This window comes from Dermacentor silvarum, chromosome 8 (genome assembly GCF_013339745.2).
Source record: "Dermacentor silvarum isolate Dsil-2018 chromosome 8, BIME_Dsil_1.4, whole genome shotgun sequence".
Lineage (NCBI taxonomy): Eukaryota > Metazoa > Arthropoda > Arachnida > Ixodida > Ixodidae > Dermacentor > Dermacentor silvarum.
The window spans coordinates 127,743,878-127,767,647 of NC_051161.1; the positions used below are offsets into that span (position 1 = coordinate 127,743,878).

At 48.0% G+C, this 23,770-nt stretch overlaps 2 protein-coding genes across 8 annotated transcripts in view; both read left to right on the forward strand.

Annotated features, from left to right (window-relative positions):
• The window catches only part of LOC119461693 (neprilysin-1), a 559,943-nt gene that overhangs the window by 127,031 nt on the left and 409,142 nt on the right, over positions 1-23,770 (forward strand). The gene's annotated exons all lie outside the window — the stretch shown is intronic.
• LOC125947716 (beta-hexosaminidase subunit beta-like) overlaps positions 1-23,770 on the forward strand; it is a 41,117-nt gene that overhangs the window by 11,241 nt on the left and 6,106 nt on the right. Inside the window, exons 5-9 of the mRNA XM_049672966.1 lie at positions 9,588-9,706; positions 12,218-12,328; positions 15,285-15,386; positions 18,050-18,158; positions 21,299-21,476. Coding sequence (XP_049528923.1) covers positions 9,588-9,706; positions 12,218-12,328; positions 15,285-15,386; positions 18,050-18,158; positions 21,299-21,476 — 619 coding nt within the window. The remainder of the gene's footprint in view (positions 1-9,587; positions 9,707-12,217; positions 12,329-15,284; positions 15,387-18,049; positions 18,159-21,298; positions 21,477-23,770) is intronic.

The window sequence follows — 23,770 nt, forward strand, 5'->3', positions numbered from 1 at the left end:
AGCAGACAGGGTCGGGAGGCAAGGGTGAACGGGAGAGGGCGTCTGCATCCGAATGTTTCCGACCAGAGCGATACACGACGCGGATGTCATATTCCTGGAGGCGCAATGCCCATCGAGCGAGGCGACCACTTGGATCTTTCAGTGACGACAACCAGCACAGGGCGTGGTGGTCGGTCACTACGTCAAATGGGCGCCCGTACACGTAAGGACGAAATTTCTCTATGACCCAAATTATGGCAAGACATTCTTTTTCAGTCACCGAATAGTTGCCTTTCGGCTTTGTTGAGAGTTCGGCTTGCATAGGCAACGACGTACTCTTCAAACCCATCTTTCCGGTGAGCAAGAATAGCGCCGAACCCGACACCGCTGGCGTCCGTGTGGATCTCAGTGGGTGCAGAGGGGTCGAAGTGTCGCAGTATAGGAGGCGACGTAATGAGACGGCGCAATTCGTTGAAAGCGTCGTCGCAAGCAGGAGACCAAGCCGAAAGGTTATTACTGCCAGCGAGGAGCTTGGTCAAAGGTTTGATGATCATAGCGAAATTGCGGATAAAGCGTCGGAAATAAGAACATAGGCCGATAAAGCTGCGGATATCTTTCATGGTACTTGGTTTGGGAAATGCGGAAACGGCTGTAAGTTTGGCAGGGTCGGGGAGAATACCGTCCTTCGAAACAACATGACCTAGAATCGTAAGCTTTCGAGCGGCGAAGTGGCATTTCTTCAAGTTCAGTTGCAGTCCTGCAGCTGAGAGGCAAGCGAGCACTTGTTCGAGGCGAGTTAGATGGGACGCAAAATCGGAGGAAAAGACCACAATGTCGTCTAAATAACACAGGAAAATATGCCACTTGAGGCCTCGAAGGATGGGTCTATCATGCGCTCGAAAGTAGCAGGCGCGTTGCAGAGGCCGAAGGGCACGACTGTGAACTCATACAGGCCATCGGGCGTCACAAAAGCCGTTTTTTCGCGATCGGCCTCCTGCCAGTATCCCGAGCGCAGATCTAAGGACGAGAAGAATTCTGCTCCCTGTAGGCAGTCCAGGGCATCGTCGATGCGTGGTAGAGGGTACACATCCTTGCGGGTTATTCGATTAAGACGGCGGTAATCCACGCAGAACCTGATGGATCCGTCCTTTTTCTTTACCAGCACAACTGGAGAGGCCCAGGGACTGCTGGAGGGCTGGATTATTCCACGTTTCAGCATATCGTCTACCTGCTCATCAATGACACGGCGTTCTGCAGTCGACACACGGTATGGGCGCTGGCGCAAAGGGGCTTGTTGAGCGGTATTGATCCGATGAAGAACTGCTGATGTTCGACCTAAGGAAGACTGGTTGTGGTCGAAGGAGGCTCGAAAATGCTGCAGTAGTTGCACGATCTCCTTGTGCTGCGCAGGTGTGAGGGCGGAATCGACGGCATTTAAGAATATGTCGACAGGATCATCGGTGCCAGCGGCAGGAACGACGGCACAAATCGGTAGTGATGCCTTATCTCCAAGCATTGCATCCTCGAAAAGGCAGTCAAAAGTCTCGAAGCTCCCCAGACACTCGCCGCGTAGTAGAAGTGACGGACATGCAGATACATTGCACACGTAGATAGCCGCAGAACCATTGCAGAAGTTGATGACAGCCCACGGGAGGAGGAAGTTGCGGCGCCGAGCAGGAGCTGCAGATGGCGAAAACAAAACAGGTGAGTTGGTGGCGGCAGGCGAAAACACCGGCACCAGAACGACGGACAAAGGGGCGATGTGGACGTCAGCCGCGGCAAACACTTTAGGGGGAGTGTGGTCGTCGAGGTCAGGGCACGGCGTCGACAATGTGAGTTCGGCACGAGCGCAGTCCACGAGGGCTTGATGAGCAGACAGAAAATCCCATCCTAGGATTACGTCGTAGGATGATCGGGGCAGGACGACAAACTTAACGGCATACATAACATTTTGAATAATTACACGGGCTGTGCACTGAGCGGTAGGCTTGACGTGATGTGAGGTCGCCGTACGCAGGGAAACATCGGTAAGCGGGGTGGTCACTTTTCTCAGATCGCGGCACAAGTTTTCGATAATTACAGAAACAACAGCTCCTGTGTCGACAAGTGCACGTACGGCGATACCTTCTACCAATAAATCAATTTCGTTAGGCGGGTAAAAATGTGGTCTTGGAGAGTTCGATGACGGCGCAGTTCTTGCTTCGGAAACTGCGGCTGTTAGTTTTCCTCTCGTGCGGGGCTAGGTCGGTGAAGCATCGGGGAGATGGATCGGCGACGGGGAGAAGATGACCGGCGTGAGTCATACGGGCGGCGTGTAGAAAACGGGTCGGCGACAGGAGAAGGAACTCGTGGTGAGTGCTGAGCACCTTGATAGGTTGCCGAAGCCACACCATGTTGAGAGCGGAAGCTGCGACGGTGACAGTGGCGGGCTATATGGCACGCAAGACCACATGCGAAGCATATGGGCCGGTTATCAATGGTGCGTCACGGATTCACAACAGATGGCCCGGTGGGCGAAGAAGGATGGGGCACCGTGCGTGAGGGTGGCGGCGACGTGTAGAAGGACCCGGTCCGGTAGGCGCCAGAAAGAGATGGAGCCTGTGGTCTGGCAAGAACGGCAGCGTAAGTTAATGGCGTAGGGACAGGCAACGACGGAGGGGCAGCTGGTAGTGCCTGGGCGACTTGCATCTCAATGACCTGACGAAGAGGTGGGTCTAAAGATGACGGCGCTGACTCAGGTGTGTGGCCGACAAGGGAAAGTTGACGTGCAACTTTCTCGCGGATGAACTGCTTTATGTGTGGTAGCAAAACGGTGTGATCGGCAGTGGCGTCGCTGGCAAGGGTGGAAATGTCTGCTGTATCTTGAGCAGCACGGCGCGTCGATGCACGCTGCTTTCGCAGCTCGTCGTAAGTCTGGCAGAGTTATATCACGTCGGCTACCGTCGGGGGGTTCCCAGCGACAAGCATCTGAAATGCGTCGTCGTCGACTCCTTTGATGATTTGCTTTATTTTTTCTCCTTCGGTGAGAGATGGGTCGACGCGCTTGCACAGGGAGAGAACATCTTCGATGTAGTTTGTAAACGTCTCCTCCCTGCGTTGGACTCGACTGCGCAAGCGCTGTTCCGCGCGAAGCCGGCGCACGGCGGGGCGACCGAAGACCTCCGCGACGGCTGCCGTGAAGGTCGAGCCAGTTCGTGATTTCGGTTTCATGGTTTTTGAACCAGAGGCCGGCTACATTAGTGATGTAAAAGTGAACGTTCGTGAGCTTGGCGCGGTCATCCCATTTGTTACAAGAGCTCACTCGTTCGTACTCTGCGATCCAATCCTCGACGTCCTGGTCGTCGGTGCCGCTAAATACAGGTGGGTCGCGTTGTCGGGGCACGCCAGCACTGTGGATTGTCGTTGGCATGGGAGCAGCTTGCGATGGGCCAGGATCAGTCATAGTGAAAGCAGATGGTAGCGTCCGGCTGCGAAGTTCCAGGATGAACAGTACCCCGCTACCTCCACCACTTAAAATGGGGGTGTTGGTCTTCAAGCAGGCCTGGATGTGGCGTTACAGAAGGCTACCTGAAAGGCAGGTCTGGTTACCGGCGAGCGTGAGCTAGAGCGTCAACAACAAGCACACTCTTTGTCGTCTTCTTTTCCCAGACATCGAAGCGTGGTCAGTCGCCTTCAGTACAAAATAAATAAATAAATAAATAAATAAATAAATAAATAAATAAATAAATAAATAAATAAATAAATAAATAAATAATAAATAAATAAATAAATAAATAAATAAATTTCTGATGGGCAGTCGTACCTAAGCACGAATGCTCGAAAGCAAGTTGTCTTGAGACCACCGGCCTAGAGTATATAGAAGGCGCAGGTGCACTTCTGAAAGCTCCCATCTTGCACATAGTGCAATGATTATAGCCTGGGAAAGGAGGTCTGCTACAAACTGCATCGGGACAAACGCTTTCGTGTAGGTATCCCAGCCTCGAAAGCTAGGTTCACATGACAGGACAAGTCGCGGGCGACGGAAGCAACATCGCGCACGGCGCCGTCAGGCAAGCCAACTCTCGGCGAAGACGTCCCCCCCCCCCCCCCCCCCCCCCCCTCGCTTTTAAATGCGAAGCATTTCGTTGCGAACATTTGCCACGTTTAGAATATCTATCTATCTAGCCGCCTATGTCTTGGTGCTCTCACGGTCGTTTCGTTAACTTGGTATGTACCAAAATTGGCATAGTATGACAAGAGTGTATGACGAACATAAACGATGGGTCATGACATGAATGTCATGATATGCGTGTCATGTATGACATATGCCACCTACGTCTTGGCGCTTTCATGGGCAAAAATACCCCCAAAGTGTCAAAGAATCTAGAAATAATTATGGTAATGGGTGCAAGGATAGTTACATAGTAACGATAATTATAGTATAAGACAATAATGACAGTAATGACCATGACTCAGCGAAAAGATTAACACTCAAAAACCACTGGAATGGTTTTGGATGTGGGCACTAAGTGAAGGAAACACTAAAGGATGATGGTAGAAGTCATAGTCATGAGCATGACTCAGCAAAAATGACAATGACTCAGCGAAAAAAAGCCAGCAGATACCACGCCATGTGGGAATCGATGTTATGCGAAGCAGTGTGCGTGGAGCCTACCAAGTTAACGAAACGACCATGGGAGCACCGAGACGTAGGCGGCTGTTTAATGACCTACATGACACGCGTGTCATGACCTATCATTTGTCCGAACCCAGTTGAGTAGTTTTTAAGTAATCTTTTTTCGCTGAATCATAGCCATTTTTGCTGAGTCATGTTTATGACTGTGACTTCTACCGTCATACGTTAGTGTTTTCTTCACTTAGTGCCCACGTCCGAACCCATTCCAGTGGTTTTTCAGTGTTAATCACTTTTGCTGAGTCATTGACATTTTGCGGAGTCTTGCTCATGACTGACTACTCCCATCATCCCGTAGTGTTTCCTTCTCTTGGTACCCACGTCCTAACCCATTTCAGTGGTCTTTGAGTGTAAATTTTTTTCGCTGAGTACTTGTCATTTTGCTGAGTCATGCTCATGACTTTTACCATTATCGTTTAGTATTTCCTCTACTTAGTACCGATGTCTGAACCCATTCTAGTTACATGCCAAGTTAACGAAACGACCATGAGAGAACCAAGACGTAGGGGGCTGTTTCAGGACCCAAATGATACACAAGTCATGACATTTTTGTAATGACCTATAATTTATGTTCGCCACACACTCTTGTCATACTATGCCAATTTTGGTACATACCAAATTAACGAAACTACCATGAAAGCACCAAGACGTAGGCGACTGTTTCATGACCTACATGACACACGCGTCATGATATTCATGTCATGCCCTATCATTTATGTTCGTCATACACTCTTGTCATACTATACCCATTTTGGTACCTATCAAGTTAACTTCGACCATGAGAGAACCGAGAAGTCAGCGGATAAATAGATAGCTAGACAGATACTGTTAAAGTGGCATATGTTCGCCAAGAAATGCTTCGCATTTAAAGAGATTAACACTCAGAAACCACTGAAATGAGTTCGGACATGGGTACTAAGTGAAGGAAACCCTTAAGGACGGTGGTAGAAGTCAGTCATGAGCATGACTTAGCAAAAATGACAATGTCTCAGCGAAAATGATAAACACTCAAAAAGCACTGACATGGGTTCGAACATAAATGATAGGTCATGACATGAGTGCGTGTCATGTAGGTCATGAAACAGCCGCTTACGTCTTGGTGCTCTCATGCTCATTTCGTTAACTTGGTGGGCTCCCAGCACACGGCTTCGCATAACATCGATTCCCACAGGGCATGGGATCTGCCGGCTTTTTTTTTTCTAAGAAAGGGGGCCCAACACGCGACTCAGCTCACGCCTGACTCGGCCCAGTGTGCTTAGTTTCCGGTAGTCTTGCCAACCATTTGGTGCACATTTATTTTATGGTCATTGGCTCGCTTATCTTTGGTTGTTTATAGCAACGCGTACATGTTATCTTCTTCGTTGCAACGTGCGAGTGCGGCCACACACTCGTCTTTTTAAGCGCGTGCATGGTTACCGTGGCTGTGGAAGAAACTAAACGTTCCATGACGTGTTCACGTGTTGGGCCGACTTTTTCAAGCGAAGCTTGTATTGGCTCAAGTTTCGGTGGTGGTCTATTCACGCAAAAACTCACGTTTGGCGCATACCCGCATTGCATATTATTGCGACTCGGGTTCGAGGACGAGAGATGGACTCTTGGAGCAGACGAAGCGGAGACGAAAGCTTTATACAGTATGTACAGATATGAACAGATATAGCAGGTAATAGCAGGTAATAGCAGTAAGAGCGCACCAGACCTGACGGGGAGGCTGGTGGCGACTCCCTCTCACAAAAGGCCGGTTCTGCCTTAAATCCCTTTTTGGGCTACTCGCCGGCAGGAGCGAGGCGGGGCGGATGCTTACGTCACCCGCGTCGCATTCTTTTTGCGCCTGGTGCAGCTTGAAGTCACCCGCGTCTAATTCTTGATTCGTGGCGGTGATCAACCGTGGGGCTCCGAAGAACGCAGCGAAGGGGGGCCATCCACCGATGGCCAGACATCCACCGATGGCCAGACGCTAGCCAGCGTTGTCATAATGTGTTACCGATAATTCTTCACTTACTATTAGTAAACTTGTGCACGGTAGAAGCCTCAGGCCACACCACGTGCCTTCATCGACGCCCGTCACGTCGATGAAGGCACGTGGTGTGGCGCAATAGCCCCCCGGCGCCCGACAATGCATCCAGAAGTCGAGCTGTCCGACGCAGCTCGGAAGATTGGATGCGCCGGATGCGCCTCCAAACTATCGACGGTTTGGAGGTGCAGGCTTTGCTGCGTTTCCCGCCGGTGGTCTTTCTTGCGGCTCGGCCCTGAGAATGTCCATTGGAACGACCGAGAAACAACAACGCCAAACACTCCGGACAAAGCAAGCACCCTCCGAATGCTCCACAAACCGCCAGACCAAAATCATTGAACAAAGCATTTTCTGAGATCTGGCTACGCTAAACAAAACAAAATAAAACAAAACAACAACAACAAAAAATTATCGAACAACACGAGATACGTATCTGAGAGAACATTAAAGATACGGACCTTTTTTTTAATTGTCAATGCGTGACAGTGTTAATCAAATCAGAATTGCTTCGCAAGCGATTCTCAACTGTAATGCGGGCAGGTTGGCAGAGATAAAGGTTGCCGAAGATGACTTAAGTTTGCCCCCGAAAGCCATGGCGCAAAGGCTAATCGCTGCTAATCTATGCACTTGGGCGTCACTTCGTAAAAGTACGGATCCGACAACTGTAAACGCCAACCGAAATAGCCCTCCGCTTAGTGCTGTTTAAATGCGCTCGGGAAAACAACTACCACATTTTAAAGCACTGTAGCGGTCCTAAAAAAAAAAGAAAAAACGGGAAACTCACACGAACGACATGAAAGCAAGAATGAATCAAAGTACTACACTGACACTTACACGCGTACAATTCAAAAACAAATCACAATCAACATTACGAATTTGGGCTTTTCCTAGCCTAGATTTACGTAAAAATAACAAACAAATGAGAACACTGACGCTTGCTCTGCTCGAGCGTTCAGCAATCAGGTCTCAGTAAAAAAGATCAACAAACTTAAAAATATCCAGAGCATAAAAAAATGACCAGAGCATAAAAAAACGCGCTCTTCTTGGCATATCCACCCTTTCATACGCTCAACACGCTACTCAACTTTATCGCAACAAAACACACAGAATTATTATTAAAAAGACGAATAATAGAATTGGCTCTCAAAGTATGATGTTCTCAATCACTTGGTGTTCACAAACACACATTTTTAGACGCGCGGGTCGAGCGGGTCGCCCATTCTCGGATCTGCGCGTTGTCCATTCGCGGCACACGAACAAAGCCGATTGACCTGAAGCACCTATAGCAGCCGTCACTTTCGACCTGCTGCCTCCGAATACTCGGGGAGCGGCGCATTCACGGACCTGCGTGCGAGCTGTCCCTTTGTCCGCTAGGCCGTAGCCTTTCTTTCCTCCAGGAAGGAAGCGGCCAATAAAGCAGGCTCTCGAGCGCACCCGGCGCTTCGCCACGTTCCTCCACGTTTTCCTAACGTGTTGGCGGTTAGCGCGCTTGACCTGGCTCGTATTGCCGCCCGAGTCTGACTTTCTCGGCTTGCGCCTTCGTCGTTTGCCCTCGGCGCGCTTCGCAAAGACTGCTGTCTCGGCACTCGTACTCGCTGGTACGTTGCCTTCTCGTCGCAATGATATCGCTACGGGTGGCAAAAGCAAGCTAAGCTCGTGGTCGTCGCTCGATGACTGCCTCTGACAGAACATGACGGCATTCGATGCCATCTGAGCTAGCCGGCTTGCCCTGCGGTTTTTCCTCGACAGGCTCGGCCTTGTCGCTATCATCTCGACCTTCACAGTCGGCCTGACTTACAGCAAAAATGCCTCAACAAAGCCATTTTTGCCTCATCGTAGTCCCAATTCCCCTCATCAACCAGGTGTTCCAGAACGCACGAGAGGTTACAAGGAAGCAACATGATCAACCGCTCGGACTAGAGGTCCCGGTTGACACCTTCTTATTCGGAAACTTTTTCAAGCTCCACAAGAAAAGTAACAATGCTCTCGCCTGCCTTGAAATTGCGGAGATGGTATCACGCTGTGCGCCATGTCCATGTCTGAATTTATCGACTGCGCTCTCGCCTTGCCTTTTCCTCGGAACTTACGTGTTCCTTCGCTTCTAACTCGCGCCTCTCACGTCTCCCGCGTTCCTTTGCCCCCAGCTTTCGCTCAACAATCATCTCCCAAGCCTCTTCAGCCTCCTCGATCGTCACGTACTCTGGTCGCATCACGTCGATATTCACTGTCCACGGGTGTTTTTGCATTTCGCCCCTATCGAACTGCGGCCGCCGTGGCCGGGACTTCATCCCGCGTCCTCGCGCTTAGCAGCGCAATGCCAAAACCACTATGCCACCACGGCGGGTGTAACGAACAGAACTTAACAAGTTGCTTTCCTACTATAAAGAACACTTATACATTTGCATGCATGGGAAGCTGTGCTGTGCACGGGAATCAAACATTGTATACGAGGTTTCTACAAATAGAAATTAGCGCGCGATTCAGTTAACCTAAGTAACTTCAACGAGCGTTTCAACGTCACTTTTGACAATTACATGTCGTGTACCAGCACTTGGACTAAGTAGTGTACAAGATAGTTGAGTACACATACGCATACAGAATCACAATCAGTATTTATTGGTTCAAGTACAGAATTATTACATGGGTATATTATACATAAGCAGGTCCCATAGTCGTACAGTATATCTTATGGCGTAGCTTTACTCACTTTTCTATGACTGAAGCCAAATTTTAAAATGAATATTGAGCACAGTGACAACTTCAGTGGTAGAAGACAACCTTTCAACCATCGCTGAAGCGTCTCCTCTGGCAGCGGCCCTTTACAGACTGTTAGTGGCGTTGGCGACGATTTCGTCGGCGTTGTTGTCGATGGTCGTTGAGAGAGCGCGTGCTGACAGCACTAGTCATCGGTTGTCTCGTGTGCAGATATCCTGCGCATTACCTCCAGCCCGAAGAAAAGTGTGCTTCTCGCCAACTCTCCGTGGGGTCTGCTTCGTGGCCTGGAAACATTCTCTCAGCTCGTCTACGGCCTCTCCAATGACCTCGTAAGTGCACTGCAGTTTGTTTGATCAGCTTGCGCGCGAACATAGTGGTTGATAGGACTGTCCAAGATGACGTGTGATCAGGATATGGTCTCGGACGTTAGCTGTATATTCTGTTGTAGAATATGTCGGGAGATGGGTAGGGTGTTCGGGGAATGTGAAGCCGTTGCTACTAGACAGCACGGGCACCCTACCGTGGCATGGGAATCCACGACAATTGGCACACAAGCAAAAGTGGTCGAAGGACTCGCTACCGGGGAAACAACCATGTGCTTGCGTTGTAGTGCAGGTTAAAGAACCCCAGGTGGTCAAAATTAATCCAGAGCCTTCATTACGGCGTGCCTCCTAATCAGAACTGCTTTTGGCATGTAAAACCCTTGAAAGAAGAAGAACATTCCCCGGAGACACTGCATTGCACGCACTGGTGCACTGCGCAAATCCTCCATAAACCCACAGGCGTTCGCAAACCGAACAAGCGAAGTCGAAGGGGTTGTCCGTAAATCGCTTCACGAACTATAGCGGTCTGCTGCCGCGAAATGAACACTATTTGCGGGTCGGCAGCTTTCTTGCGTCTTCGCTTGGCGCGCGGCCTCCTGTTGCCGAGCGGCTTCGCCGAAGGTAGGAGTATTTTGTCCGGCTCGGAAGTGTCTTGGGCAGCGCGGTAACTGGCGACGCGCTCAGCTCCACGAATGCGTGAGGCGCAGTTCATAGTGCGCGCCCGGTACGCGCGAATGCTTTGTGCTTCCCGCTGGTGTGTCTCCCGCTGGTCTAACGCGGTCAGCTTCGTGACATTCCCCCGTCGACGTCGCTGCCTTTCTGCGGCGCTTAACGCAGCAGCCCTGTTATTTGGCGCCATTGCAAGCGCAGGAGTAGGTGGCGTGCAAACACTGCTGCTTTGCGCTTAAACTGCACACCCGAGGCGTCCAGGCGTCATAGGCTAATATGACGCGGAATAGAATCCATGTGGTGTAACTGCGTCGTTCCCCCAGGCCGTCAGACTACCATCTCCAGGAATTCTGCACGTTCCCTTTCGGGCTTTACGGCAATGCACAAGCGGAACTGAATGAGAAAATGAATGAATGAATGAATGAATGAATGAATGAATGAATGAATGAATGAATGAATGAATGAATAAATAAATAAATAAATAAATAAATAAATAAATAAATAAATAAATAAATAAATAAATAAATACGCGTGCGTAGCACAGTTAGTAGTGCAACGCACGCGTAATGCGGAGGTTGCGGGTTCGGCTCCCGCGGGCGACAAGTTATCTTTTCGTTCACTTTCATTTCCCTTTTCTTCACTTCATTATTTTCTACATTCCACTTTCAACCACACTTAATTTCCCCGATGCTTTCCTTGGCTTCATTGTCTGTTGGCTTTTATTGCGATAGCAATTATATGGACAGTCAAAAGCAGATTTCTGCCGTCGCCGTCGCCGTCGCCGTGAGGTTCCTTATGACGTCATTTGGAGAAGAAATCGTCGCCGCGCGCCGAACGCTGTATGTGCGAGTGAAAGGGCGCGAGGGGCGCGTCTTTCACGGGGAGTGAACGCACGGCGGAGAACAAACGCGCGTTCTGCGCCGTGCTCGCTTAAGGGCTGCAGAAGTAGGCGTCTCTGTTCTCCTTCACAATCACCATGTATGTAGAGCAAACGCGCCTTCTTCCGACGAGCGAGAGGCCGTGGCGGAGGGGGGGAGGGAAGGGAGGCTACGTTTAGCTGCGGCACCAAGTGCATATTTATATCAGCGGCTCCGGCAACAGTCACCAACGCCGCACGCATTATGAGCGAACGCCGGCAAAACGCCGACGGCGTCGACAACAGTTCTGCGTGTTGCCAGTGCTGCTGCATGTCCAAGTTTATACAGCTGATAAAGCTAATATCATTACTCCGTATAGCTCTCTACAAATTTGCTATCGCAATTGATGCTTCGCCTTTTAGGTGAAACTGCGACAACTTTTTTGTGGTTATGATTAACAAAATCAAGCCCCTCGGTTCCCCTTCTTCTTTAGTTCATTTGCTTTAGGCACCAAAGGTCAATTATTTAAAAGTTAATTACCGTAGCTTCGTGAATTACGCACACAACTGCTCAACTTGCTCCGCACCATCTGGACACTCGAATGATCACAATAATGTCATCAAGATTTACATTGGTCGATTTCTTAAAATCAGCTGCTGTCAGAAAATACCGCCGGTATATTCATGGTGTAGTACGCTTCTTATAAACTGTCAACTGTCATTCCTGCGGTACGACTTGTAGTGATATAACTGGTGTCCTGCAAAATCAACTTTAATTTCGAAGTTACGTAAATAATTTCGAACCATTGAATGTTCATCGTGAAGTGCTAAACGTGGCGACAATCTTCTATAAAAAAGTATTTCATGATAGCCGCGTATATGACTAATAAAAAAAAAATAAAAAGCTCTCGCAAAAGTGACAGCCTTTGGTCAAGACAGGCATATTTTTGATTGCTCATTTCATTGATGACCTTTACTTTTGTTACATGCAGTTCGCTATCAACAGCACCTACATCCGGGACTACCCACGATTCCCCCACAGAGGCCTTCGCATCGACACTTCGCACCATTTCCTCTCCATGAGAGCCATCAAGAAAACGCTGGTGCGGTCCTGAACATAACTTTCACATCCACTGATGGCCAGACGCTAGCCAGCGCTGTCATAATGTGTTACCGATAATTCTGCACTGACTATTAGTAAACTTGTGCATGGTAGAAGCCTCAGGAAGCCTCCGTCGATAAGGAACTCCAACAGGCAAAGACTGCTTCGCCTTAAAACAAAACAATATAAAGCAGAAGAAGTGATGAAAATATTGAACAAACAGCGCAGATAACAAAACTATGAGACGATGACAACATGGGCAAGCGCCTGCGTTTTGGTCTTCCCTAGTCCTGTTTTCTGTGGTGTTTGTTCAGCGTGTCAATGTTCAACAAACCATCCCAAATTAGCACTCTTGTAGTGTAAAACATATGTCAATGAATCCACTGTGAGCACCGCGCAAACCAACGAAGACTAAAAAAAGAACACAGGTCGAGCACTGTCTGCCAACACAAGGTTTATCCAGAAAAGTGGGCTAAAATACAATACCCTTGATACAATTCAACAGAATTTCTTGAGGTCCCGGGTACGACAAAATCATGGGCGACGAATAAAAGCTATTTCGTAGCTTGAAACGACGCTTGGCTGATATTTGTTCCCTCACGTCTAACAATATGAAATACTTCGGAAATTTCACGCATGCCGTGATCGCGTTGCCTCATGGTTAAAGACGTCCCGTCAAAGGAAGACACCAATACAAGCTGGCGACAGAGACTTGGCTCATTATCTAATCATGCTTTGTATTGATTTATTCTGCGCTTTTTGATTTTTTTTATGATCACTTGAGAAGAAAAAAAAATGGCTACTTTCGCTTCCGAGAGCAAACGATGTTTAACGGTGGTAGGCGAAGTCAACGCACGCGCCTTCTGAAAATTCGAGTACTAAAACAAACCATGCCACGTTTATGCCATTCACAATATGTTGACACCATGCTACGATGTGTATAGATATTTTGCAGAATTTCAACAACACTGCTCTCGTACCAGGCAACCTGAGACACGCGGGTGCGAGCGCAGGAAGCGCGCAGGAAACGCGCAGGAAATGCGTGGGCCACGCGCGCTCTGCTACAAATCTTAAATCATGGAAAGGTGGAAAGGAAAAATTGCCATCGAGCCGACTGCAGCACGAAGCCAAAAAAAAAAAAAAAAAAAAACCCGAACGGGTTTCTCAAAAACAATGCTTCGCAGTTGAAGAAAAATTTTTCCTGGTCTAGATTCAGTTTGCAGCGGCGTTTGGCACACACATCATTTGTTCATTGCATAACGCGGCTCTGAGAATCCAAGCTTGGTTCTCCGCAAGGAGTCGGGAGGAACACATTGGCATGTTCGTGAGCCTGCACCGCGAGCGCGTCGTTGACTATACTACAACACAAATGCCGCGATGTTGAAAGGCCTTGACTGCAGAAGATACAGCTTTTCTTTGAAATTTTGCATCATTCCTGATTACACCAGGGCAAACTACGTGAATAAGCGGCAAAAGCCAAGGAGCGTGGAATACTGTGAAAGTTCCTGCCCTGGTGAGCTATCCCGCGCAGTCACCTAAGAGCATGGCAAAAGTATGACCTCGGTGTCTCGCTAACGCTACTCTATTCGGCCAGATATGCACACTCGCTTTAGCTTTTTTCAGTCTACCTTGTTCAGGATCACATCCTCGGCTCGGGAAACGTTACTGCTGTCGCCTACACGACTTTAGACGAGTGCCACAGCTGAGTTCGACGGTGCTGTAACTCGTGAGTGAGAAAAGCTAAGCTTGCTGCCGTGCGCCGTACAATCAATCAATCAATCAATCAATCAATCAATCAATCAATCAATCAATCAATCAATCAATCAATCAATCAATCAATCAATCAATCAATCCGTCCGTCCGTCCGTCCGTCTATCAATCTATAAAGGCCGAAAGAGATGTCCGTGCCCATAAAGCTTCATTGAATGTCGCGAACATATTTTGTACATACCACAGGGTAGGCCGGAAGTGTCCACGCAGTAGTTGGTCAGGATCTCGAATTTTAGAAAAGGATCGCTGGAGAAACGCGGAAAACATACAAACGAAATTTAGCCACATTGCACTCTGCCTCTGTAAAGGGTGCACCGCCGTAGACGTATGCATAACGAGGCAAAGCCACTGTACCGCACACACTTGGGAAATGAAGCGAGTTTGCTTGGACTAAGCAGGGCGCGCTAAGGTAATGGTTCCTGGAAGGCGCCTTCGGCAGTGCCTACAAGAAGGGAGAATTAGTCGCGGAGTAGGTAATATCAACAGTACTGGTGTAATTAGCGCCCATGTAGACGTAAATTAACCACATCGCACCATAAACTGTACTACCTACGGGATAGGCCAACCTCGCCTTTTGATCAAAGAAATGAAGAAGGAAAGAAAGAAAGAAGGAAGAAAGAAAGAAAGAAGGAAGGAAAGAACGAATGAAATAAAGAAAGAAAGGGAGAAAGGATCAGCCAATGTCACCGCTAAAGAAGACAAGGTCGACTTAATTGCGCATGAAATACGATACGAATGAAATAAGAAATGAGTCAAAATTAACATGAAAAAGAGACACAATTGATGTAATCAACACATATTCATAAAAAATTTGAACCCCTATGTACGTCGACCTTGTTCTCTATAGTGTCAACACTTGGTTGACTCATCATCCCCCATTTCATTTAGGAGAAACCGGCGCGGAACTCTCTCCCCTGACAAAAACCAGTGCCCTGGTGCTGATGGGAAGGGTCGAATGACGCCTGTGTGAAACGGGCCTTAAAGGTTATTCATGACATGAAACGGAGGAACGCGAGATACTTGCTTTACTTTATGATAATATTAGAGTATGTACAATACAAATTGGGAATTTTTACTTGCGAGACTCATGAGCACGAAAATCTTCGAGAAGATGGCTGTCCTCAACTATTCATGAAAAAAAAAAAAAACGTTTGTCTGTCACTTTTGCTTTGCCCGTCGACACGCAGGACGCGATGGTGATGAACAAGATGAACGTGCTGTTGTGGAAAATGGTTGGAAACGACTCGTTCCCTCTGAGAATGACGAGCCTGCTCGAGCTCAGCTCCCGGGTGAGTATAAACACAGGTATGAGATTGCACTTCCCCGCTGTGTCGGACCGGGTCCAAAGTAAATAATGTATACTCGTTGGGCGTATGCTGAAATTGCTGCTTGCACTGCAGAGAAGCGAGGTTGGAAACGTTATTAACGTTTTTTTCGCGTCCTAAATGTGGCCGGGTAACGTATACTGCAAAAGAGTGAAAAAAGAACTCCAGTAATAGCGGCGTTTACATAATGCCACGGTAGCATATCACATTTTCTAGTGTATCGCGGTAATACCAAGGTAAATTAAAAGTGGCTGCAAAGCTTCCATGGAAGCTCACTAGTCTAGAAGTTGGCGGCTTGCTGCAACCGTTGCCACCTCTGTCTTGAGAGGACAACTTCTATTAAGCGTAAAGAAAAAAATATGATGCCACATCCGGAAGTGGAAGGTACGTCGTGATCGTATGCTTCTTGGCGCGAATGTTTAAATTCCTTTAGGGCCGGCACTTCGACCACTAACCGAAGTGTTATTTTTCTTCTCTGAGCATGGCAGCTTGCGTCAGACTGTGCGTTAGCGTGGCTCTAAACTTGAGTACTTTTTCAAAGAATGCCAGCGAATAAAATACCGATTAATGACAGTGCCAGAGGGGTTTTAGAAACGAGTTTACATTCATTCGCCTAAAAATATACTGCGAACGTGTTTGAGAGCACTAAATAGTTATGATTCAATGGGCGAAAAGTTTACTATGGCCAACACACAGTCACATAATGGCAATTCTTCCGAAACATGTTCAAGGGATCATTGAAGCACTTAACATTCTGTGCACTTCTTAGTTGTCAGAAAAAACAGCGTTGCAGCGTATTAGTTAAAGAAACAAAACATTTTAACTTACCAGGTTTGCTACCTGTAATGTTCTGACTTGTGTTGTCGGGAGAGTGGACAATCACCGCACGGCGTTTCTTTCCGTAGCGATCAGCTTTTATCGCCACGGCGGTACACAGTACGCTGGATGCAGTGTGTATATACACATGCACGATAGCGAACAATCTTCAGACTCGCCTTCGTTTGCCGATAAAGAGCATGCGTTAGCTCAGGTGAAATTTGAGGCCAAGCGGTTGATGCGGCACGCCACTGTGGAACAAACACAGAAAGAAATAGCAAAACTGCGGGCAAAGCCGCCGCGCTCATATGAGCAGTGCCAACGACAGAAAAGCTAGCTGTACATAGGCTCGTACAGGTGCACATTTTCTTGTGGCGGAAGCACTGGTCTGTATGGGTCGCCAAGAACAAATTAATGTATTGTAACATAAAAAAGAGTACATTTTCATCTTTAAGATAAGAACAATAAAATTGCGGGCTTTTACTTGCCCAAACCACGATTTATTTATGAGGCACACCGTAGTGAGGGACTCCAGATTAATTTCGACCACCAAGGGTACCTTAACGTGCACCCAATGCGCGGTAAACGGACGTTTTGGAATTTCGCCCCCATCCAGATGGCGCCGATTTATTCCCACGCCCTCGGGCTTAGCAGCGCAACCCCATAGCTCAACACTACCACGGCGGGTCATAAGAACGTTAGCTGAAAGTGAATTGTTACATTATTGGGCAATATATGGAATAAATTTTTTTGCATATCTTTTTCCGTTTGACACCCAACCGGTACAAAATCGCTACAAATAGAACCACAAAAGCAAGAAAGCAAGAAAAAATAAAGAAACGCGTTGGTCAACGTAAACAAAACGCCGACAGATCCCACGCTCCGTGGGAATTGATGTTAGGCGAAGCAGTGTGCGGGAAGCCTACAAAGTTAACGAAACGGCGATGAGAGCACCAAGACGTAGGCAGCTCTTTCATGACATACATGACATGCATGTCATGACATTCATGTCATGAATCCTCAGGAGTCCCTTTAGCTACACCTGAGAGACCTTAAGGCAAACGCCTTAGTCATGCTCGTGACTATGACTTCGACCATCAACCTTTAGCCTTTTCCTTCACTTAGTACCACATCCGAACCTATTCCATTGTTTTTTGAGTGTTGATCATTTTCCGCTGAGTCACGGTCATTTTTGCTGAGTCATGGTCATGACTATGACTTCTACCATCATCCTGTAGTGTTTCCTTCACTTAGTACCCACGTCCGAACCGATTTCAGTGGTTTTTGAGTGTTAATTTTTTTTCGCTGTCATTGTCATTTTTGCTGAGTCATGCTCATGGCTATGACTTCTACCATCATCCTTTAGTGTTTCCTTGACTTAGTAACCACGTGAGAATGCATTTAGGTGGTATTTGAGTGTTAATATTTTTTTCGCTGAGTCATTGTCATATTTGCCGAGTCATGCTCATGACTATGACTTCTACCACAATCCTTTAGTGTTGCCTTCACTTAGTACCCACGTCCGAACCCATTTCAGTGGTTTTTGAGCCTAATGGTCATGAATCCTAATCCTAATGAAAACTTGCGCTTACTGTGCCAGAAACGCCCATATAGAAACGAAGTTAACATACTCATCCCGCACTGCACAGCACAAGTACGTAACTACCCTATGTACCGTCGTTTCTCAAACAAACTCTCGGTGGCGTAGTCTAAAGAAAGACTGCCTTCTCATGCAGCTAACGCCGTAGTAAAATAATTGATCCAACCTATATCTGTGCAATACGGGTCCGCTTCCTTGCTCGGCCATGCAGGGCGCCTACCGCACCGGTTCCCACGAGTACCGGGCTGAAGACATCGCCCACGTGATCGAGTATGGACGAGTGCGTGGCGTGCGCATTGTGCCGGAAGTGCACAGCCTGGGTTAGTATTAATTAACTACTGTTCCTTATTGAAGTCAGATATTAAAAATGCCAACGAAGTACGAGTGCAAATAATTTTAAAGGTACACCAATAAGACAGAAGAAATCAGTTTTACTTGATGAAGATTTCTTGCAGCATTCAAGTTTCATTTATTTGCGGTTGGAACGCTGACTACTACACGGAGAAATGAAAGAGTGGCACTACTTTAGTGTGACATCTTCACTTTATTTGTATTTTCTCGTGTCAGGTCAATCTTGGGACAGAAGGTCACTGAAGTGACTGAAGTTAAGAGAGTTCACAAGTATGCGCTAGGATAGCGCGTGGCGCAGGTTATTGCACCTATTGAGTGAAACAGGGAAACTTATTGGCTGCATGTTTCTACTTTGCCTTTTTTAAGAAAAGCGAAATCCTTGGGCGAGGCGCCTTTTGTTAAACCTGAAAATGAACCAACTAACCCAGCCACACTTTCTATTAAGTTAGACTCTTCTTTGCGCACAATTTCGTCTCACGTGCGCGGAGTAAACGAATTAGCAGGATATCCCATGATCCAACTCCCTACGATCGTCCAAGTTTATAGGTAGCCGTCAATGCACAGTGGCGTGGTATAGCGCTGTGTGCGAATGAACAAGTGGAGAATGTAGTGGGGCTCCACGTTTGATCGCGAGGGCATTAAAACAGTCAGCTGATGCGGCAGCGGCTCCAGGAGGTCGAAATCATCCTCGTTGAATAAACATGGCGACAAACTCTTCCTGCTAGCCGTAGGGAAATGCACTAAGAAACCAGAAAACATTCGCACAGCTGGAAAAAGCAGGAGCACGGCCAAAGGAAACTTGGCCTTCCGATATGTGAGCTTACGCCCACAGTTAGCAAAAATATAGTACGGAAATCATTTACGCTGATCGTGAATGTAAGCCAAAACCTGATTCGCGCCGTATGCGTGTTGTCTCTAGCGGCGTGACCATCACCGTCGACTGCCATCCCCCCCCCCCCTCTCCCAGGAGCCTTCTCCCGCAGATACCACAGGGGGAGAGGGTGCCTGGAGAAGAGGACGAGGGCTGTCCTTTTCTAGTACTGCACTGCAGTATCAAAACCTTCAGGCGCCCGAAGCTCAGCTCAGCGTGGGATTACGGCTCCGTTGGAGTTTGTTGGTTGCGCTTTCGCATCTTGCCATTTCACATGTCATCGGGAACAGCAGTCACCCGCATTTAAAAAGGCACACCGCATGCGTAAAGCACGAGGTTGAGCTTAAAGTATAGTGATAGCGTCCTGACTAAACCTTCTGTTGTGAGCCCGAGTATTGTTGCGCTTAGTGTGCCTTCTTTTATTGCGATAGCAATTATATGGACACTCAAAAGCAGATTTCTGCCGTGGGCGTCGCCGTCGCCGTTGCCGTCGCCGTGAGGTTCCGTATGACGTCAATCGAGATGAAATCGTCGCCGCGCGCCGCCGAACGCTGTATGTGCGAGTGAAAGGGCGCGAGGGACGCGCTCTTTCACGGCGAGTGAACGCACGGCGGAGAACAAACGCGCGTTCTGCGCCGTGCTTCCTTAAGGGCTGCAGAAGTAGGCGTCTCTTTCCTCCTTTACAATCATCATATATGTAGAGCAAACGCGCCTTCTTTCGACGCGCGAGAGGCCGTGGAGGAGAGGGGGGGGAGGGGGAGGGAAGGGAGACGACGTTTAGCTGCGGCACCAAATGCCTATTTATATAGGAGGCTCCGGCAACAGTCACCAACGCCGCAGGCATTTTGAGCGAACGCGGGAAAAACGCCGACGGCGTCGACAACAGTTCTGCGCGTTGCCGGTGCTGCTGCATGTCCAAATTTATACAGCTGATAAAGCTAATATCATTACTCCGTATAGCTCTCTACAAATTTGCTATCGCAATTGATGCTTCGCCTTTCAGGTGAAACTGCGACAACATTTTTTATCGCCGTTTACTTTGGGCTGTGTTAACTAAATGAAACGCTAAACTAAATGAAACGCTAAAGGCTAGCTGAACTGGGTGAACTTCGAGGAACTATATTATTAACTCCACAAAATCCAAGATACTTATAGTACGTGACCTACGCTCATTAAACGACAAGGGCTAGCTCAACTCGGTGAACTTTTCGAAACTATTTTATTAGCTCCACAAAATCCATCATACTTATAGTATGTGACCTATGGTATCTAGTACCCCTGACACACGGGCAAAAGTAAACTCCTTTGCAGTAAACCCCTTTTGTTATTCCGAAGGACTCTTTGCAGAAAGGAGTTGCGCCTATGGCACACTGCACTGCACCAACTTCTTTAGGTGGTTCCTCAAGTGAACGCTGCAAATAAGAATAGCGAGGCTTGTTAAAACAGCAAGAGAGAAAATGTAAAAAAAAAGCTGCGTATGCTGATTACATTTAGCGATTGTAGATTGTACAGGCTCCATTTCACGACACAATGACATCAAAGACGAAATAGCAAATGCCACTGCCGGAATTCAACATGGCGGCACTAGCGACGTGATGCGAGCGTTTGAGAGTATAGCCAGAGTAAATCTTCACTGTTCGACAAATCGTATTACCGCCAAAAATTAAAACAACTTCGCAACGTACAAAAATACTTAGGGGACATTGTAGTTTCGTGACAGGTTTCCTTCTATTGATGAGTTATGCACACTGTATGCGACAGTACACCCTTTCCGCTCGAAAAGTAGATGAGCGGTCTGCTTTCCCACAAAGGTAACTTTGCCGAAAGGGGGATACTCCTTTGTCATGTGTCACTGCGCTTGAACGCCTTTGCGGTAGATGACCCCTTACCTATAGTACTTTAGAGTGCCCGGGTGTCAGGGGTATAGGATACCTACGGTGTGTTTGAAACCTATAAATTATGATTTAATTCTGAAAACTTCACTGCAATGCCTGTAGTAGCATTTTTCATATTCTGTAACGATATTTCAGTTGTGAATAGCGTAGCAAAGCAATTGCTAAATAATTACTGTACTAATCAGTTTAGAAATATACTAATCAGGAATTAGTTTTACAATATTTCTTTGACTTGAAACGATGTTTGGACTTAGTGCAGGTTAACTCAGACTGCACCGATGGTCGTGGTTTTAGTGATGCCATGCTTATAACGCCGTGACGCCTTGGTCCGTGTGTCGTGCAGACAGCATGGCGTCGGTGGGGCGCAGCCATCCGGAACTGCTGTGCGGCGAGTCCGGCTTGTTGGACCCGACCCACAAGGACGCGCTAAGCCTCGTGCGCGTCCTCTACACCGAGCTGGCGCGCCTATTCCCCGACCAGCTGATGCACGTCGGCGGACAAGAGTTCTCGTCCTCGTGCTGGTCAGTGAAGAAAGAGATTGCTCGCAGACAGTTTCCTACACTAAGTTGTGAATAGCGTAGCAAAGAAATTGCTAAATAATTACTGTACTAATCAGTTTAGAAATATACTAATCAAGAATTAGTTTTGCAATATTTCTTTGACTTGAAACGATGTTTGGACTTAGTGCGGTTAACTCAGACTGCACCGATGGTCGTGGTTTTAGTGATGCCATGCTAAAGTGCGAGGTCGCACTTTTGCAGTCCGTGTTGTTAAATACAACACTTGGAAATGTTACATGCTTGTTTTTTTCAAGCGAAGCTTGTATTTGCCTCACAAGTGTCGGTGCGGTTGTAGGTGTGACCGCAAAAAACTCGTCTTGCGCAAGTGAAGGAAAACGGGGGGAAAGGCTAAGAATAGACAGCTGGTGAAACACGTGAGGCGCGCGCCCGTAACACGTGACGGGAGCACCGAATCAGGAGCGGGCTTGCGCCGGGGGAGGGGCAAGGGAAGAAGGAAAGGGCTTTCGCGCACGTTGCGACGGGTATCTCTTTCAGTGCACGCTCGGCAAACCGATGGGAAGGCGGCGTGTTGTTTGGTCGGCTGCAGAACAGGCCGCTTTCGACGAGAAACGCCGTCAACGTCACCGGGAGCAGGCTCGCGCTCGCCGTGGGGATCCTGCGTTCAAGGCAGCCCAAGCCCAGGCTCGGTTACAGCGGCAGGCAGCGGATCGCACGTTAAACGCCCGTCTTACCGAAGGCCGGCTTCAACGAAGGGGAGCGAACCTCGAGGCCAGGGAACTTGACACCCAATTTTGAGGGTACGACAAGCTTCGCGTGGACCCTGTTGCCGGTAGGGAAGGACCAATGAATTTTTAAGAAGAAAAAACAAAAACGAAATACAATGCGAATTTACTTTCGTCTGCACCCTTTGTCAAGCGTGTAGTGGAAACAATCTCGAAGGCGATGTTTTTTCATGTAGCGAAAGACGGAAATGATCAGTTGGCGTCATAGTCGCCATATTTTCGACATCACTTAGGTGCCAGAGATGTAGACGAACGCGATCTGGCATATTATTTTCTAAAAGGATTCGGCATGTAATAGGGTTAAAGTGTTATAATGAGCGACCTGGAGTGGCTTGCACGAACATTTAATAAAGAAAATAATAACGAATTTAAGAATGCATTCTAGTGCAGACTAGGGATCATTTAAGAACGCGTTCTTAAATGCGCTATTATTTTCGTTATTAATTGTTCAGTGCAAGCCGCCCCAAGGACCATATAATGCGATCTCGAAATTATAGCCAAAACAGATGAGCGGTGAGCGCAGAATTATTTTCCTTCAATGTTAAGAGAGAGAGAAAAAAAGGCGCACGTCTCTGTAATTACCTTGAAGGTAAGCCTGCGCCATCGTGCTGTTGTCGCATGGCAATGCTGGGATGTGGCACATTCGGAGTGCGCCTTTCTCACCGAGATTTGACAACATGAACACGTGTATCGCTACAACAGCGTTCTGTCTGTCACATTGGTTCACAGTCTACTAAAACAACGTAGAAAATGCCCATTTTCTTTATTATTATTATATACAACCATTTTTTACCAGACAATAAAAGCTTATGTTGGAGTTGTGCAAATTTTCCCGGCGGAAACAGTGCTGGCGGCTGCTGAAGTTGGAAATAAAGTCTGAGTTTCGCCCGCAAGGCGAAGCATCAATTGCGATAGCAAATTAGTAGAGAGCTATATGAATTAAGGACAGTAGTTTTATCGGCTGTATAAACGTGGACGCATTTGCTTACTAACTGAATTAACAAGCATGGTGTCAGCTCGCACAAGCAAACAATCGACGATCCCACTCGACGACCACCGACCACCGCTATCAAAACCCTGGCGTGGGCAAGCGCAGCAGCAGAGAGCGAAGGTTCGTGGGGTCTATCCCTTCAACGGAAACTGAGCGGAAAAAGCACAATGCATACAAAGCTATGAGCCGTCTGCAGATAGCTTTCTAGATACGGTGCGGGCGACCGCCGGAGCCGGACAAAGTACAACTACGTAGTTGCGGGCACAGTACTCCCCCCCTCCCACGCTGCCTTCCCACTTTCCTCCTTTCGCGTACGCGACTGAGTCGCCAGTTCACCTTGCGCCGTTGATGCCGCAGCACAACGTCGCCCCCCTCCCTCCTTCTCATCCCCCCACGGCCTTTCGCGGGACGGTCGCGTTTGCTCTGCGCCGTGTGTTCGCTCTCCGTGAAAGCGCGCGTCTTTAGCGCGCTTTCACTCGCACATACAGCATACGGCGCGCGGCGACGATTTTATCGCCTTT